The sequence below is a fragment of the Furipterus horrens genome, unplaced genomic scaffold (assembly GCF_987537825.1).
Source record: "Furipterus horrens unplaced genomic scaffold, mFurHor1.1.pri manual_scaffold_8, whole genome shotgun sequence".
Classification (NCBI taxonomy): Eukaryota; Metazoa; Chordata; class Mammalia; order Chiroptera; family Furipteridae; genus Furipterus; species Furipterus horrens.
Window position 1 is genome coordinate 52,356,522 of NW_028327178.1, and position 19,773 is coordinate 52,376,294.

Sequence of the window (19,773 nt, forward strand, 5' to 3'; positions counted from 1 at the left end):
TTCAAAAACCTGCTGATTCTACCCTATAAGCTGTATTATTTTCAGGAAAATCCCTCAATCTCTTTGACCTTAGTTTTACAATTTATAAAGAGAGGTTAGTAATAGCTGAAGAATCTAAATCAAAGATAAACAATATTGAATATGATGTTATGTTAGAATGCTGCTCCAGATGGTCAGTTGAAGAAAAATATATATTTGGTTTTGTATAATGAAAACATATCTGGTGAATTAAAGAAATAGTTATTATAAATGTTTAATATATGATTAATTATAATAGGATTAATTGCATACTTTATTCCTCTCAAACTCTTTTTCATTATTTCCCATCAAGGAGCCTCTCCCTCCCCTTATATTGAAGGAAATATAGATATATTATACCTGTTTAAGCGCTGTGTCATTTTGGAGAGCCACAAACCATTGTAATAGCTATTTTTCTCATACAACAGCCCCCACCCCACTGCCAAGAAACAATTTTTGGTTCCTTGGAGGCAATTTCATGATTGTTGAGAATGTATGGTCTAGTCTAAAGTCATTATTATCAGTGAGTTATTTTTTAGAGTGCAGTTACATAGTGCTTGACTGCATGCAGGTATATCCCCCCATTTTTAAATCATTTTCCATTTTTCAATTACAGTTGACATACAATATTATCTTAGTTTCAGCTTTACACCCTGGTGTTTAGACATTATATAACTTATTAATTGATCATCCCGATAAATCTCATACCCATCTGACTCCATACAGAGCTATCAGAATATTATTGACTATATTCACTATGCTTTACTTTACAGCCCCATGACTATTCTGTAACTACCAATTTGTACTTCTTAATCCTTTCACCTTTTCACCCATCCCCCAACAATCTGGCAACCATCAAAATGTTCTCTGTATCTGTGAGTCTGCTTCTGTTCTGCTTGCTCATTTATTTTGTTTTTTAGATTCAGTTGTTGATAGATATGTATTTATTGCCATTTTATTGTTCATAGTTTTGATCTTTTCTTCTTCTTCTTAAAGAAGACTCTAACATTTCTTGTAATACTGGTTTGGTGGTGATGAACTCCTTTAGCTTTTTCTTGTCTGTCCAATTCGAAATGATAGCTTTGCTGGGTAATCTTGGTTGTAGGCCCTTGCTTTTCATCACTTTGAATATTTCATGCCAATGTGTTCTGGCCTGCAAGGTTTCTGTTGAGACATCAGCTGACAGTCTTACAGGATCTCCCTTATAGGTAACTAACTGCTTTTGCTGCTTTTAAGATCATCTGTCTTTAACCTGTTGCATTTTAATTATTATGTGTCTTGGTGTGAGCATCTTTGGGTTCATCTTGTTTGGGACTCTCTACACTTCCAGACTTGTGTGTCTATTTCTTTCACCAGGTAGCGGAAGTTTCTTGTCATTATTTTTTCACATAGGTTTTCAATATCTTGCTGTCTCTTTGCTCCTTTGGCACCACCATGATATGAATGTTAGTATGCTTGAAAATGTCTCAGAGGATCCTTATACTATCTTCATGGTTTTGGATTCTTTTTTCTTTTTGCTGTTCTGATGTCTTTTGCTTCCTTATATTCCAAATCATGGATTTGATTCTTGGCATCATCTCCTCGTCCTGTTGATTCCCTGTAAATTATTCTTCATTTCAGTTAGCGTATCCTTCATTTCTGACTTTTGTGTGTGTGTGTGTGTGTGTGTGTGTGTGTGTGTGTGTGGTTTCTATGTCCTTTTTCATGCTGTTGAAGCCCTCATTAGGTTTCTTCAGCATCCTTATAACCATTGTTTTCAACTCTATATCTGTTGGTTTGCTTGCCTCTATTTTACTTAGTTCTCTTTTCTGAAGATTTCTCTTGTTCTTTCTTTTGGAATCTGTTTCTTTGTTTCTGCATTTTGGCTGCTTCTTTATGTTTGTTTCTGTGTATTAGGTAGAGCTGCTTTGTTTCCTGGACTTGGAACAGTGGCCTTGTACATAGGGCCAGTGACACAGCTTCCCCTATCACCCAAGTTGGGCACTCCAGGTGCACCCCTGTGTTAGCTGTGTTCACTGTCCTCTTGTATTTGAACCTTGGTTGATGTTGGCATCACTGGGAGGGATTAACCTCCCCTCCCAGGCCAATAAGGACTGGCTGCTACTATAGTGGATGAGCAGCTGTGCAAGAATCAACTCTACAGAGCAGGACTTGTTTCAGTGGGGCTTTGGCGCTCACTGAGTCCACCCCTTGGTGGGAAGGCTATAATCTTGTGTGGTGTGAAGCTATCCACCAGGTGACCTGGTCCTGGGACCTCCAAGGAGGTGCAAGGTCAGCCACCATCTGTGCCCTACATGGGGCCACCCAGCATGAACTACAAAGTGATCATCAGCAGATGGCTGTTACTTGTTCTGGGCTTGGAGGTGCCCAAGAGAAGCCAACTTGTGAACCAAGGTGAGCTACCACTATTGCTGGGCCTGGGGCCATTTAGCAAGAGGTAGGGGGTACACAGAGGCCAGATGCTGTTTGTTTGAAAGATTTTTGGAAAGTCTGAAGCATGAGGAAAGAGAAGCCAGTTGTATGGAAAAGCCACTCCAAACAGCTTGGATGGTTCTGTAAATTGGGCGTGGTGGAGTCTCAGGGAATCACCAGGGTGGGGCAAATAGTGTGAGACAGTTTGATGGAGATGCAGATACCATTCCCACCTGTCCACTCTGTGGGGTGGATGGTAGCTCAGAAAAGGAACAATGATCTCTGCAAGGACTTTTTTTTTCCTGTAAGAAAGCTGGCCCCCAGCTCTCGCCCTGATGTCAAACAATTCAGTTTCTTCCTGTATGTCCCTGGTGCCTTTCAAGCCACTGCTCCCACGCTGGAGCACAGAGGGAGTAAGTCTGACTAAGTCTGTGCATAGGCCCTTTCAGAGGAACTTCCTGGGATTCCAGAAGCATTTGGTCTCTCTCAGCTACAATCCCTACTGGTTTTTACAGCCAGAAGTTATGAGGACTTCTCTTCCTGGCACTGGAATCCCGGGCTAGGGGTTCTGTTGTGTGGCTGGGACCCCTTGCTCCTCAGGGGAGTCCTCAGCAGGGACCTCCACAGCCAAGATATCTCTCCTGATTTTAAACCACCACACATGGGTGTGGGACCAGCCAGTCTAGATGTGGCTTAGTCTTTAAATCCCTAGTAAATAAGACTTCTGTTCAGCCATATTTCAGGTGGTTCTGTAGTTTAGTTGTATTTTTGATGTGGTTGTGGGAGGATTCAAGTACCACATTTACCTACACTGGCATCTTGACCTGAATCATATTCTCCCATTTTATAGCCATGGTAGGTAACTTGCCTAAGGCTCTTCAACTGAGAGATTTGAGCCTGGTGCCTCCAGCTCCTTAACAAATGGGGCATACTGCCTCTCACTTGTCAAAATATTTGAGTGTTGCTATGTGTGCCATAACAACCCAGGGCATGCTTGGATTGAATACCAGTCTTTTGTGTGTGTCTTCTTGTGGCTGCTATGGCTTCGGGTGGTGTTGGCCTCATAAAGACTCATTCTTGATGGTCTGATCTTATCCTGCCCTATCTATTAGCTCAACAAATGCCCATTATGAAAGGACTTGTGAAGGGGATGAGAGGGAGATGAAAACATAAAACCCGATTTTCTTCCTGCCCTCAAAGACCAAATCTAGTTAAGCAAATAAAGCAGTTAGATATACAAGGGAGCCAGCACTACAAGAAAGAATATTATGAGAGTTACATGAAAGTATAAACAAAAATGTTACTGAGGTCCTTTATTGACTCCTGCTTTTAAATATTTTCCTCTAATGGTAAAGGTCCTTAGTCTTCTTATCAGCTCCCTAAATAAACTTGTGACAGAGGGTGAACAGATAGTTAATCTAAATATATCCTTAGCTTTGGATGGTTGCACATAAATATCTGATAATGCATATTGGATGGATGAATGAATGAATGAACTAACAAAATAAAACTGACATGAATATAAAATGCAATGTTATCTTTAATTTTATAAGTTCAGAAGATGATGCCACTCAAAGATAAGTCTAAACTACATTTTATTTTCAAAATAGTTTGTTCTAATTAATGTTTTTAAAGAATATAACTCAGAAGTATACCCTTTCCTAAGGACGCCTCACAATAATTTTATTAGCTCTGGTTCTGAGGAAGTGCTATAATTTTTTTTCAATTTAAAATCTTTACCATTTATTAAAGTAAGTTCTCCTGTGGCTGGCTTAGGTGTTTTCTGTATTTTGAAAATGGTGCTGAAAGGAGTATAGTGATGACTAAGCACCATTCCTGTCCTCCAGAGAAATAACCCCAGGTCACATCTAGCAACTTTCAAGAAAAGTGTACATACTTACTCCTGGTGATATTTCCTAAACTCTGAGGATGCAGAGGTAGTAAAATGCTTTCAACCATACACATAGTTGAGTACGATTTGAAATTAATATTTTAACTCCTCTGACCCTTCTTAAAACTATCATTTCTTCGAGACCTGAAAAACCTGAACTCGCTGAAATTTCAAATGATTTGCATGACAGCACACCTTTGGATCAGTTTTCACAGGGACAGCATTAGGAAACCAAATTGTGGCACAGGTTTTAAAGGACAGTGGTCCTTGCATCATCCAGGGTAACAATGTATTTGTCAACTCTGTGTTGACAAAAAAATCAAGACAGCTTCCTAAGAAAATCAAGCCAAGGTCATCACTCAAGTTTTGTGCCCAGAAAATTTGCTTATGATTTGAAATGACTGCGGAAGAGCAAAGAGCTGGTTCTGACTCAAAGACTGAGTCAATTATAGAGGCCCTTAGTTATGATCAGCAGTGTTTGTGGGAAAAGACCACTTGGTAAACATGTGAGAGGCCCTGTGAGCTGGTGGCTGAACAATCATGGGACTTCCAAGTGTGCCTATGATGTGTTGTGTGGCTGAGAACTCAGCTCCTTTGAGTTTCTTGTTCCCCATCAATGTGACCAAAGTTATTTATGAGTAGCTCTGAATATTGTAACATAGTTATTGATGCTGCTAAAGAAGTTTTGTCTAGCTGCCCTGGCCAGGAACTCTTCTGCTATAACCAGAGCCTGGCTACACACACTCCTGCTCAAGACTTGGTCTTTTCAAATGGTCTGTGGAAGTTCTCAGTGTGGGTTCCAGGTGGCCAGATTTGGAATAAGAGCTCATAACCTGGAAATGCCTTCCTGCCTATTCTAATACTCTAAGCATATATCCACATATAATCACTCTAAGACAAGAATGTAAATCTGTGACACTACATGTGGAAAATAAACTGGCAAAACAAACCTGAAACTGGTGACATAATCCTGGTTATGTTTATACCACACCAGTGAAACCAGTTGGAAAAACAAAAATTGTATCAACTTGACCGTCAAGACACAAATTATGGCTGGTCTGCTTGTTCTCTTCTTCTTTTTTTAAGTAACAGAATCAAACAATTATTTAAGTAAATGTATTATCTAATTGTTCTGCTAACATGTGATAAATGACCTTAACATTTTTCAGTTACTATCAACCCAGTTGCTTATACATAAATGCAGCATCCCTAATACTCTCTTATGTTGTTTGCTTCTTTCAAATATTCCCCGTTAAGTCTAGAAAAGCTAGACACTGCCTAGCTGTATGCTTGGTGACAAGGCTAATGTTCTTAAGCCACCAAATATGCTGTTTACATTATTTTCAACTGTCCAGCAGTTGTGAGTAAATCAGGTTCCTACTTTAAACCCAATTGACTATTAGGCAACAAATCTACAAGTTGTAATCTGCTACCCAAGCCCAGTAACAGAAACAAGCAAGAGAAACAATGAAGAAATAAGGAACAGAGGTGACCCAGAGAGATGCTTGCAGAGCAAGCCCAGCTCAAAATAATGCTCACAGCTTTATTACGACAATCTTCCCTTTTTTCACAGGCAGGGAGTCTTTTATCTTCAAGATTTGCAACCACTGGCACTTTAATCCTCACAACATCCTTGTGAGCTAGGCAGGTGTATGAGTTATGATCCTTCATATTAAAGATGGAAAGATGATAATGATGGTGATAAAAATTAAAGCACATCAAACAGTATCAGCTCCCTCACATCAAAAGACCCATGGTTTTCTCAGCAAAAAAAAAAAAAAAAAAATGGTGGGGGGGGACTGTCAAATGTATTCTTATCTGTTTTACTAAGTTTCACTAAGGTCCTACTAGTTTTGAAAGTCTAAAGCATAAGGGGTTTTTAGTTATTACATTTTTCAAAGGAGCAGAACACTCCCTTAGAAAGTCAGGCGTTCTTTTTTAAGTGTTTTATTTACAAAAACACCAGCACAGGTGAGTTTGGTCCCATGACTGCTCCTTAGCATAGTGTGAGGAGGAGGTGACATTTAGCCTAGGAGACTGAATAAACCTCCTCCTAGGAGTCATAGGATGGCTGGGGAACCTTTGCAGAGGAGAGACTCCAGATAAATCAGAGTCCCAGGGACTTCAGCCCAGCAGGGGAGCCATCACTTACAGAAAGCGTCTTGTTTCAGCACCAGTGGAAGTTGTTTCTGTCTTTGGGTCTTAAAAGCCAATGCAAAATTGAACATACCACTACTCCTAGGCCCATAGAACGTAAATTAAAAAAATCAAGGCTTGGCCTGGAAGAGAGGAGTACTCACAAAAGGGGCCTGGGTGCACTTTCTCAGGGACAGACAGGGAGTTTTTCTCTAAGATTTCTCCCGTGTTTCAACAAGTCCCTTGCCTCCTGGAGGGGTTAGGGAGGGGGTGGAGAAAGGGTTCTCCTGCTGCCTACACAATTCCCTTCACAGGTTGGGACCTGTGACAGGGCTCCCGTGCTCACCAGGGAGCCCAGGCACTAACTTGTGATGCGGATTTTCAGTTAAAACAAGCACTGCACTACTGAGGGAGCCAGACACTGCATCATCCCCACCCTGAGCAATTTTCCACAATTCAACTCTTCTCTTTTTCTCTCTGTCTCACACAGACAGCCCCCCCCCCGCCCCCGCCAAATCTTTGCAAGTCAACCTTTTTCAAACCTCCCTTGAGACTCCTAGCCTCGCAGCGCCCCCCGCCCATCCTTTTGGAACACCTTTCACAAATGGTGCATCCACCCGTGTCAAGGGAACAGAAAGGGTCCCAAGCTGCCCTGAGTGAAGGCAGGGAGGTGAAGGACACATTTTCTTTCCTCGCTGGCTGTGCCAAGGGCTGTTAGCCCTTAGCAGAAGGAAGTTCCCATAGAATGGGCAGCTGGGGAAGAGGAAAGGGGGGTGCACAGAGCCGGGGGACTGGAGAGAAGGGGAATGAGGAGAGTCAGGGAAAGGTGGTGGAGTGAAGTGGGACGCCGGGAGAGAGGGGTCGAGGGGAGAAGATGCGAAAAGGAGGGAGGGGAGAGGAGGAGAAGAGAGGGGGGGAGGCGGCAAAAGAGGGCGGCGGGGAGAGAGGGAGGTTAGAGACGGAGGCAGGAGGAGGGAGAGGCGGTGCCCGACGCGCCCTTTCAAGTTCCGCGCCCCCATCCCCCGCGGCGGCTCTGGGGGCGGTGGCGAGGCGTCACCTCCCCGACCCCGCCCCCAGCCCCTCCTCCGCCCTGCAGCCCCGCAGCCCCGCCGGCGGCGCTCGGGAAATATGAAGAGACGCTGCAGCTGCGCTGGCTGTGGAGGCCACTGCAGCTCTGAGTGGCGCGCGTTGCTGCTGCGGCTGGGACGGGGCGCGGCCGGGCCGGGCACGGAGAGATCGGGGGCGCCGAGCCGGACGGGCCGGGCGCGAGGGGCCCCCCGGCGCCGAGGGAGCTCGCGCCCCTCAGCCGCCCCGCTGCGTTCCCCGGGTATGGGGCCCTGCTCCGCGGCCGAATGATCGCGGGCCTGGCCTGGCAGCACGCAGGCTGGAGCCGAGGAACGGACCCGCCCCTGTGTCCCAGCGCCGAGGCACTCATCCCGTTCGGCGCCGCTGCCTCGTTCTGTCGTCCCAGGCTGGAGACTGGAGAGCAGAGTGCGCGGGGCGCCGCGGCGGTTCCCGGGGAGCAGGGGCCCCGGACGGCTAGCGGCTCGAGTGTTTCGGGGCGCGCGGGAGGTCCCGGAGGTGGGCTGGAGATGTCCTGTCTGTGCCGCCTCCTGCTCACATACCTGTTCCCGGCCCTCCTGCTTCACGGTGAGTTCCGGGGAGGGGGCGGGGGTGACTGACCGCTCGCCGGCACCGGAGGGTGGAAGCCCCGAGAGAGGCAGAAACCTCCCAGCGGAACCAGTCTCCTGCGCAGCGGCTCCTGTCCCCGCGCCTGCCGAGCAGAGCCCCCGCTTCCTCCTGCTCACCGCTGGGAAAGGGACTCGGCGATTCCTAGGCTCTGAGCGCCTCTCCCCTGGAAGCACCCAGAGCCCTTTGGCGGCCGGAGTTTTCTTTCGGGAAGGGTTCAAACGTCTCACACACAACTTTGGTCTCCTGAATGGATTGCCCCGAATCCTAGGGAAAACTTTTATCCACTGTTGGATTTTCAAAATGTAGACTTTCATGAAATCGCAGGCTTTGCGATCCCGTTTCCCAAGTGTCAGAGTGCAGGAGGGGCTCTTGGTGTGGTCCAAGCTTTTGATGGGACTGTAGAGAAACTATGATTATTTAAGCGGAAATATAGCTCGCGGGTGTTTCTGTGTGCCCTTTCTAGGACTAGTGTTTTTTGAAAGGGTGGTGATGGGGTTCTCGCCCAAGTAGACTGGATGCCGTTTCACGATGACTTCTAGTCGCCCAGGTGTAATAATTAAAAACAGTCTCCTAAGTTCTGCAGAACTTGATGCCTCATTTCCCTCATGCCGTTGCTTGATCATTTTGTCTCTGTGCTTCATGTGCCACATTTTCTAAGGAGCTCTAGTGAACTCTTACCCAGAGGACATCAGCACTTTAAAAGAGTTCCAGGAATTGACTTGAGAAAAATAAGACAATTGCCAGGGAGCCGCCAAGGCAGATTTTGTGGCAGACTGATCATCAGCAAGGGCAGTGGCAGAACACATGGTGCTGATTCGGATGTACTGAGCGAACTTTCCTTAATGGTGGACACCTGACTTTTGAGCGGAGTGTACCACCAGGAGCATGTCTCTCCTCCTCAGCACCTACTGCAACCACCCCAAACCTCCGCAGATGAGATCAGCACCCTCAGAACACTCTAAATTTCTGAGTAGGAAGTTTAAATTTCCGAGCTTAAGAATACATTTAGCTATCAGTGAAGATCAGGCTATGACCACCCCAGAAGCCCTAGGAAGGTTATTGTGCCAGTTGTACATGGCTGGAGTTTTGTTTTGTTTGTTCTGTTTTGTTGTTTTTGTAGTTGTGCTTTGGGCAGAGTCTTGGACAGCACAGCTCCACAGGTCTTGCAAACATGTTGGGCTGGGCCAGACCTGCCTGATTGCCAAGGTGTGTTCTGAACTCTAGTGATCCCAGATTTTAAAAGTCAGGATGGAAGTCTTGCTATTTGAGGGCCAAAGAGAGAAGGTATAATTATAGGGTTGCACTCCTAGGCCCATCTGCTTAGAATTATAGAGTAGTTTTAATCTTTGGCTGAAACATGAAACAGATCAGAGCCAATGAGCAGATCAAACAGCAGCTGCCACACACACCAAAAAAAAAAAAAAAAAAAGAGGGTGAGAGAGATGAAACAGAGAAAATTGTGCCCTTTAAAAAAATCTGTTGTAATATCTGTGAGGAAAAAGGATACTACGGCCAAATGACTTTAAAATGAAAAATTACTTGAAATTTGGCAAAAACAGAATTTAAAAAAAAACAACCCATTGACATTTAGACTACAAAAGCGATCCTCGGAGATGCACCCTGGCCCAATTCATACTGAGATGTTTCTCCCTCCTCTGAAGAGTGCTGAAGAGAGAGAGAGAGAGAGAGAGAGAGAGAGAGAGAGAGAGAGAGTGTGTGTGTGTGTGTGTGTGTGTGTGCGTGCGCGCGTGGAGGGGGTGGGGGGGATGTGATTATACTTTCTACCCTACTGGTCCCAGATGGGATAACAAGAACCCATAGTGAGATCTGGGTATAGCCCCAAAATCTCCAAATTCGAATTTGAGGTGGCCTGAACTCTTTGGGAGCAGCCATTATTACCCAGACCCAGCTGTGCCCTGTGCCAGGTGAATAGTGGAGGGGGCAGTCTATGCAGTAAATGAGAAGACTGAGGCCAGACCCTGCACATGTGTGTGCACGTGTGCTCACACTATGCATGTGAATGTATGACAAAGAGGATAAAAGTAAAAAGCAAAAGTTTGTGAAGTTTAATTGGAGGATGTGGATAACCCTACAAAAAGTTACCCAATTTCAAAGTGAATCTACAATGGCAAAAACACTGAAGTCCCCAAGTGATTTGCTTAGATCCTGAAAGGAGTGTCCAACTGTAGGGAAGAATATAAACAGGGAATAGTTGTCCAATATATAAATCCTTGGATTTAAGAAAGGCTTGTTGTAATTCATTAGGATAATGTAAAACACCAGGAAAGAATTGGGTAGTCTCCCTTTCCTCTTGTTTTTTTTTTTTTTTTTTGACTGATTTGTACTTAATTGAAGTAGTTTTAACAGAAAATGGGTATTAATCAACCTAATTCAAGAGAATGGCTGTGTCGTACTCTATAGTTAGGGGTTTGGCAAACATTTAAAAATTCTGTAATAACAAATGGTGCTTGATCATATATTTTAATAGATATTATAAGTATGAAGGAAATTACCTGAAATCTCCTTAGAACGGCTTAATGACTTTTTTCCTGATAAATAAGCATTTTATTTTGCTAAACATAAGGCACAATTTGTCTATTAATGGAAGTGATTAGTAAGTAAAAACATATTTTTTGTGATTATGTATGTACTCGTGACAAACATTAATATATTTAGTTTCAGGTATCACTTATAGATTGTTACACTAATAAGTCACATTAATATGATTAAAAAGTGCACAAGACCTTCATGAAGATTCTGTGTGAGGGTACTATTATATTTGGCATTCAATCTTTGTTCAGTCTTTTGGTTACTTTTATTTCAACTAATTGCAAGTTATAAATCACCTTTAGGTCCTATTGAGGAGTAAATTAAGCTCCAACAAGACTCAACTCAGTTGTTTATTTTACCTATTTTTCAAAACTGGAAATGTGCAAAACTCAAGTTCAAAATTTGATGGCATAAAAGTATACATGTCAGTGTTACTTTCCTCTCCCTCAACTCCTGAAAACAATTGCATTTCTTAATCCAAATAAAACCTATTGAATGCCATGAAGGTATGCAGCTGGAAGATGTCCATTATCACTGTTTTCTCTGCTTAGATGAAAAGCCACAAAAATCATTCAGCTCCAAAAACACAGATTAGCATGAGGTATTCCAGAATAAGTGGTGCTTTAACACACAGCAGAGTGCTAACATCTCTTTGCTTTAATGCATAGCAAAGTGCTTAATTCTCTTTGATTTTGAGTTTTGGAGCTGATGTTGGGAGAGATGTTCTTATTTCCCAATGCTGTTTAGTTTTGCAAAATGAATTGACATTTCTAAAAGGCAAAGACATTTTTGAACTACTCCCTTTCATTCAAGCATATATTTTTTCAAAACATTTAAAAACTATGTATATTACCAAATGATAGCTTATCCAACAAAATGTGAGGAAATATTTTAAATAAGGTAAAATTTTTTTTGAAATAACATTTTATGAAGACAGTTCTTGTAAACAAGAAAACATTGTACTTTCTGCACCTTTTCCCCCTTAGTCAAAAAATGAAATGTTAAAAAGGAATATGACTCATAATGGGGCAAGATTCTTAGGTGCTAAATGTTATTTTGTGAAATAAGTTGACTTGCTTTAAACATATGGCTAAGCAGATCTATAATTGCCATGTTCTTTCTTTTTCTCCCTAAATGAGAAAAGAACTAAACATGAGTGGATGACGGGATTGTGTAATTGCATACTGTTTAGGGAAAGACTGATAACAATATTAGGTAATCACTCAAAGCATAAAACATTTAAGACTAAAAACATAAAAAGATAGGTTAGTGATTGTATATCTCTACTGAAAGCTTCCGTAGCAGAACATGTCAATAGACTGCCTACTGACTCAAAGTGATTACACAAAAAACTTCAATATAAAACCCGCTATCATTATCCAAGGGTGACTTCTCACTGTGCCAAGATTTTATATGTACAGGTTATTTATCCTCTTCAGTTGGGGAATAAAATTATTCTGGAAGGTCACATGATAGGTATCTAGGTTAGAAAAAGAATATGGTGTCACCCCAAAATAATTAACAGTATTCTGTTCTATAAAAGTTTTCCAGATTCATTTATTCAGCTACACAAGCACATTTATGAGAGCCAACTATGTGCCAAGTGTTACTGCTTACTAGGGATAGGGGTTGTGAGGCAGGATAGTCTCTCTTTCCTGAAAACTGTCTAGGACTGAGGAAGAAAAGCTTACTGCAGAGCCCCAGAACTGGGAGGATGTCACCTCGTGGTTGACTGTAGCAGTTCCCCTAGTCCAGTACACTAGGCACACTACAAACATGCACAAACACACCATGCACACAATTATGCACACACTACAAATTATGCACATGCTACACATGCACACAGCTGTGCTTAAGAACATGGATGTAGCAGCAACAGTCAGTTACAGAGCCAACCTGCAAATTTAGCAATTGGTGGTTCAAGCCCAGTGTCTAGCCTGGGACCATGACATTGGAAGAAAAAGACATAGAAAATTACTTTGTGTTTGACTAAACTTAAATTGAGCCAGGAATTTGAAATCTTGACTTCATTATATGCCTCATAAAAGGAAAATACTTTTAGACACAAAGTTTTAAAGATTGGCAAAAGCGGCTCTCTTTGCTTTTATCTAAAAAAATAATGGAACTGAAAATAAGAGCTTGGTAAGCATAGGTACCCATACAGTAGTAAAATCCAGTATGTCTGTGATACATACATGCTTTTATTCCAAAGCATGAAAAGCTGTGCTGGAGTTTATCCACTTCAAAGCATACATTTATAGTAATGACTGCTTATTTAATTGGGCAGGGCAATTTCATGGCTAAGTAATTACCTGCATTTAATCTAATCAGTCTCATTTTGTCTGCTTCAAGTTTGTAAGTATCACACCAGTTCTAACTTGAGAATATTTTCTTACTCTTATCATCAAGGACTGTATGTCACATTATATAAAGTACAGAAACATGCAAAATGAGCTAGAGTAGAATAATTTAAAATGCTCTACTGAGGAACAGCCATTGTTAATACTTTGACATTATACTAATATTTCCGTTTTCAATTGCTTTTTTTAAGCATCAAAGTACATATATAGAGACTAACCTGATCAAAGATTAGTTTTCAAAGTGTGCTTGAAAATTGTTTCCTTCCCAACTAATTTTACATTTTATTACATATAACCTGGTTTGGAACTTTTGGTCCTCAATCTAGATAGGCAGGTGAAAAACTTCAGAATGTATCATAAAAAATTGGGAATATGGACATGGAGTATACTGTTTTTTCACTTTTCCTATCATATGTAAAAACAATGGTCCATGCCTAAATGATAAACTCACACATAGTAGACTCTCAACTGTTTGTTGAGTGAATGAATATTGACTTTCAAAAGGCAAGCCATCGCTGTACTCCTTCCTCTCCTGCACCCTTTATCCCTCTCTTTGGTCCCATCTATGGACTGGATTGCTTTTAGAGAGCACCATGGGTTTAGGAATAAGCTTTGCTGTGGATAACCATAGTAGAAGTACTACATTTGTCCCCTTTGAAAATGGTACTAAGGACTGCTTTCTGAATGCATGATCTGGCCAATTCAGTGATATAAACAGTTACCTGGTCACATAGGCTTTGTATTTAGGGTGTAAAGCTCTGCATAAATGGTCAACCCTATATGCTTCCTTTATTTGGGAAACCTGGTGGGTTTTTTTTGATAGAATTGGGAACTTTCCCTCTGAAGAGTAGATTATTGCAATGATGATAGTAATTAAGATCATTCTAAAGTCATTTAGGATTACTCTTGTGGAGTAATTTATTCCTTTGGATTAGATTACTCATGCACAAGTTCACACACTTACACACACATGCCCATGCAGGCATACACATGCTCCAGTTCTCTAGGAGTGGTAATCTATAAATTGTATCCTAAAGTCTTCACAAATTAATTTGTTTTCAACAAGTAAACAATTTCCTTCCACACTTACTTGGCATATTATTTGTCATAATAACTTTATCTGGGCCCAGGCCATGGACCCCTGGTGTCAGAGACCATTTTATAGTGAAATTATTTTGATAATCTCTGTATTCAGAATTTTACTGGGCTGGGAACGGTGCTATGGAGAGCTTCCAGTTTAGCTGGTATCATGGAGTGGATTTTTATGTAATACTTCACATAAAGTGTAGTTCTCCACTTCTTTTTAGGCCTGTATAGCAAGTACCATCTGATAAATGCATAAAGTGGATTTGTCAGGTGTTATACAAACTTTAGTTATTGCAATTATTATAATTTTTATTTTAAACAAGAAAAAAAAGCACATATTAGATTACTTAACCTAATGCTACCTTGAAGACTGAAAACTTACACTACTTTCTTACTGTATAGTTGTTGTTTAATGGTTAGAGATACTCTTTTCCCTGGATTCATTTACAGCAAAATCTTAATGAATAGGAACCCAATTAATTAGTCTTTTCAATTAAACAAAACATCTAGAATCCTCTGTAAACCAAAATGTTGATTTTTTGTGTGTGTGCTCTCATACACACATACTTTGTCACTCTTGTCATATAAGAAAAATAAGGGGAAAAAACCTTTCATGGCTTAAACAGAGCTGTTATACATTCTCTCCAGTACCTCTGTATCCAAAGTACTATTCTTTGGGCAGTGATGTTCCTAATAAGGTCCTTGCGCCACTTTAAGAACCAAAATCATCTGAGAAAGATCATCAAGTCAACTGCATTCAACATACAATGGCAGAATTTTCACCAACCAAATATTGTAATTAGTCAACATTTCCAATTATACAAAAAATCCAACTGAGTAGAGATTTTTAAAGCACATTTATTATTATAATAATAGGTACATTCAGACAGAACTAACATTATAGTTAGTTGCCATACTTGATGTACTGCATTGCCAATCACCAGGATGATTGAGTCACACAACTTAAGATGTATTAAAATAGGACATATAAATATTTTACAAAAATTTCTCTTCATATGTACTGCTAAATTAATTGAGGTTTTTTTTATTTTCCTCCTTTCCTTTTCCCCTCCTTCCCTCTTTCCCTATTTCCTGTCCTACCTTTCTTTTAATATAGCTTCTTGGTAATACCTTTCCCTTCAACATGCAGGAGATGGTGCTGCTCCAAGACTACAAAAAAGATTTGCTTCTATTTGTTGAAAGCAGTTCCCTTTTTTTTCTTACTTGTTTAGGCAAAATGATATGCTGAACCATTGTAGAAACTTCATAATGCAACTTCCTCCTTCCAATCTGCTTCCTATCCCTCCAAAAAATGGAAAAGCGATCTTTCCAGATGGAATTCTTATCATGCCATTATATTGCTTAAAATCTTTTGGCAGTTGCTCTTTACCTTTCCAGTTAAATCCACACTCAGTATGACATATATGGCACTATTCATCATGGCCCTGCCTCTTTTGCTGCTCCTCTGTCCTGAGCCATCCTATGATCTCCCGTTCAGTCGTCTCCAGTTCCTCCTACACAAACTCTCTCCTACCTGCCTCCTTGTACTCTGCCTAGGTCACTTTCATTCAGTCTTAAAGGGCTAGCTGCCCCTCCATGAATCCCCAACAAGGAGAATTCAGAGCCTGCTGTCTGTGTCCCTGAGTCCCTCTACAAGCTCATCTGAGGCCTGGTTTCTCGCACAACTAAGACTTCTTTAAGGCATAATGTTTGTAGCTTCCATGCCTAAAACAGAGCCTGGACCTTCTGAATGAATGAATGAGTGAGTTGCTAGATTCAATCCCACATTGTATTTGATACACTCCAGGTGATGCAGTGAACATGGGGGTGGTTGGTTGATGAGAAGTCCAAGTCTGGTCTCTTTGGAGAGCATACCATGGCTGATCCTAAGAAAGAAGTCTAGTGTTATAAAGATATAGCTGCTACACTTGGCCTCTCCTGTGGCTGAACTTGGTGCTTCCAATGACCTTTTAATTCCCAGCCATTTAATACAAGTAGAATGCACAAGAAGGTTGTCCAAATTTGTCAACACCAGATGAGCCCAGTAAATATTGGAAACCACTGTCAGTTTCTTTTACCTACATCAACTCTTGCTTTTACCTGACACATTTAATTTTGCTCCCTAAGAGTAATCAAGGTGGTGAGTACTTTGAGGGAAAATATAAAAAGGGAAAAATACCTACCCCATTTTCTCCCACCCTGAAAATACAGTATCACTGTAGAGTGGGAACCCAAAATCACTGGCTGCTGAGTGATGCTCACTCCGACCTTTTCCCAGACTCACAGCCTTGCAAGGTTCATGAGCTTTGCTCACTGTCCAATAAAGCACAATAATGAAATGGAGATCTGACTCTAGAAACTGAGTAATTTATTTATTTATTTTGACCTGCTTTCTAATTATTGCATATTGGTCACTCTTGGATTTTATTTCATCCACCTCTGGTTAAAAAGCATAACTGTCCTGTGTGACTCTAGCCTTATGAATGACCCATGCACATCCTGACGTCACTCCCCCTTCCTCTGCCTTTGAACTCCCAGCTTTCTTCTCAGAGCCTCCTTCATCATCTCTACCTTTGTTCTCTGACCTCTAGGCCAGTGAGACCTTAAGAGTCTCAAGGTCAGAAAAACGTATCTTATTTTCCTTTATGCTTTGGCCTCTAAAATATATGGAGTAATAGTGAATAGTATTTGTTAAACTGAGTGAAACTTGTTAACAACCAGAGACTGGCACTTTGGGTCCCACTCTCTTCTATATCAGGGTTACCCGTTAACTTTACCTGAGAACCCTTGTCTCTACTCTGAGCACTCTACCTTTCCCAGAACTCAGAGTGAGGCTGACTGTGGATGACTTTGACCATCATTTTAACTGTACTATTAGCTAAGAAGGACATTTTAAGAGCCTCGTTATTATTTAAATTAACAAGAGCTAACATTTAATGAGAACTATGTGCCAGGCCCTATGTTAGAGAAAATAGTTTCAGTTAATCTTAACACCAACCCTAAGGGGTGGGTAATGTTATCCCCACTTTACAGATGAGTAGATTGAAGCTTGGAGAGGTTAAGTAATTTAAGATCACAGTGCTAATAGCATGTTTCATCAGTGGTAAGATATATATATATATTTTGTTCATATTTTAAGATCTTTGCAATGGATGTACATCTTAAGGTTGATGGGAGTTCCAGTCCCTGTTAGCCTGGAGACAGCAGTTTTGAGTGGATGACTGTCTTTGCCTGTGTGAACCTGGACACAGCCACTCACCACATCATGCACAGATGTTATCCCTTTACGCCCTTTCTTTGTGTGCGTTCTTGGTACTCTGTATCTTGAGGTTAGTTGCAAATAGGCTGGTTTTGAAAATAGAATAAACAGTTGAGCCAAACTTGCTTGATTTTTTTCTCTATAGCTCTTATAAATTACACTCTCAGCATGAAAGAAAAGTCACTGAAAATCAGGCTTCTTGACAGATCAGTGGAGTGTTGTTTGATATTAGTGAAGCAACTATTGATCACTGGAGGAACTTAAATTCCATATTTTCTCACATGGCAACAATCAAATTGCTTAGAAAGAAAGATACCCACAAAAAGATGAGGAGTTTCTGTTTTGTTATTGAGATCTGGGCAGAGCAGAGGGATTACCTGTCACATGTGAAGCAATGCAAACAATGGCAAGATATTGCCACATCTTTATGAATAGGTAAGAGAAATGTCAAAGCAACCAGAGGCTGCTCTGCATGATTCATGAGTATCTCAAGACAGTTGTTAAGGCATTGTGTCATCATTTAAATGCAAGTGATTTTGCAGCTAGTAATAAAATGATGATGTATCTTAACAATCATTGAAGTCTTGGATTGGATTAATTGGCAGATCCAGTTTCAAACTCAAGCAGCCTGGCTCTGGAGATTTCACTCATACCTACTATTCCCCAGGCTTTTTATCTCTACAGGAAAACATGTGCAGGGTGTAAAAGGGTTTATAAATCAATTTTTAGAAAATAGCATGGTTGATATGTTTAATTTCATATTTAAAGTAGAATCTTCCACAACTCTCAATGCATTGTGACTTGAGTTAAAATCTGTTTTAAGTTAGCCACATCATAATTAATCACCAGATAGCAAGTTGTACTATGTTTTATTCTCTGATTGCCTAACAAGGGACTCAGGAAATGCTTCCTGTCATCAAGATAATTATAACTATTAGAGTTGGCAGAGGTACAGTGACAAGTACCCTTCTCCCTACTCTATTAGAAGGTGAACTGAAAGATCAAACAGGTGTCAGGCAAATGGCAATTAGAACATTAGAAATCATGATAAATTCTTGATCAGAAGACACAGTATAGACACATGTCCATGGCAGGATTGATAATAGTTCATCCCTGGATTTCCACCTTGTGCAGTGCCATAGTCTAACAACTGAAGGGGCAGGCTCCTTACTACATGGCAGGGAGCTGATCAAAATATGTGCATTTTGAAAACTGGTTGGTTTTTGAAAAGAGAAAGAAAAAGCGAGTCAAATACACTTGTTTCCTCCTCCATCACATACACTGCTTCACTTGGGGAGGGATGAACGAGGGATAGGGAGAGGTCACCCAGGAAATTATTCTAATGGCAGTGTCTTCCGTTGGGTGCAAGTACAAGGCTATAGGGTAGGAGGTCCTCCCTTCATAGCTATGAACATTGATATTGATACCACTAGGCTTAGATTTCTTAGTTTCAGTGTTTCATTCCAGCTCAGGTTTGAATCACCTGGTTTGACTAAACATGGTTTATTGGTGATAAGATTACATTTAATTTGAACATGACACCATCATGTTGTTCTACAGTCTCTTTTTACAATTTTCACTTAGTTGAATCATACTCATAGTGTCTTTGCCTCTTTGTCTTTCACTTCATTTAAGATCTGCAAGAACAATTCGAGGCTGTTGTTCCATGCTAGAGTAGACTTTCCTTATAGAGACTTGTCTTTTCAGTGCTTTCGATAAGACTTTCAAAAGACCGTAGAAGTCAATGCTCTGGTCAGCCCTTGGAATCTTGGCAACTGTCTGCATGTTATCAGCCTGCAAATCTGAGTTCCTGCAGTAGATTTCCATCATGTTGGTGTAAGTCGTTTTATTCTGGGTCTAACTTCTCATTTTCAAAAAATTTGTGATAAACCATGTCTTCTTTATGAAATTATTCAGGAATTGATTTAAAAACATAATTGCTTTCTCATAGGTAGTATTTTAATGAATGCATTTTATCTATTTTGCATATATTTTAATTTGATTTTTGTACATATTTCTAACTAGTGTATTCTTTGCTAATAGGGTGTTGAAAACATGGTAGGTCCACAAAAAAAGTCTATCAATTTCTTAATGACTTCAAAAGTGAATATCAAAGGAAACAGTGGCCTTTCAGATTATAACTCCATTTGTTCTCATTGCTTTATTCTGGACACTAGGCTGCTGAGAGTTCACTACTTTTTATAGGATAAACTACTTATACTAAAGATGAACTTAGGTCTAGTATTCCTTTACTCATGGAAAATGAAAAATGTCCAATTTTCTTGTAATCACTCTTATTTTTAAACTCTATGTCATATATTTAGCCACCAACTTTGTAGGGGTGAGAAGGGGCCAGATTTGGAAGAAAA

General features: G+C 40.9%; 1 protein-coding gene across 1 annotated transcript in view; it reads left to right on the forward strand.

Annotated features, from left to right (window-relative positions):
* The first annotated feature begins 7,576 nt into the window (after positions 1-7,576).
* APCDD1 (APC down-regulated 1) overlaps positions 7,577-19,773 on the forward strand; it is a 35,071-nt gene continuing 22,874 nt past the window's right edge. Inside the window, exon 1 of the mRNA XM_090285817.1 lies at positions 7,577-8,107. Coding sequence (XP_090141943.1) covers positions 7,810-8,107 — 298 coding nt within the window. The 5' untranslated portion in view covers positions 7,577-7,809. The remainder of the gene's footprint in view (positions 8,108-19,773) is intronic.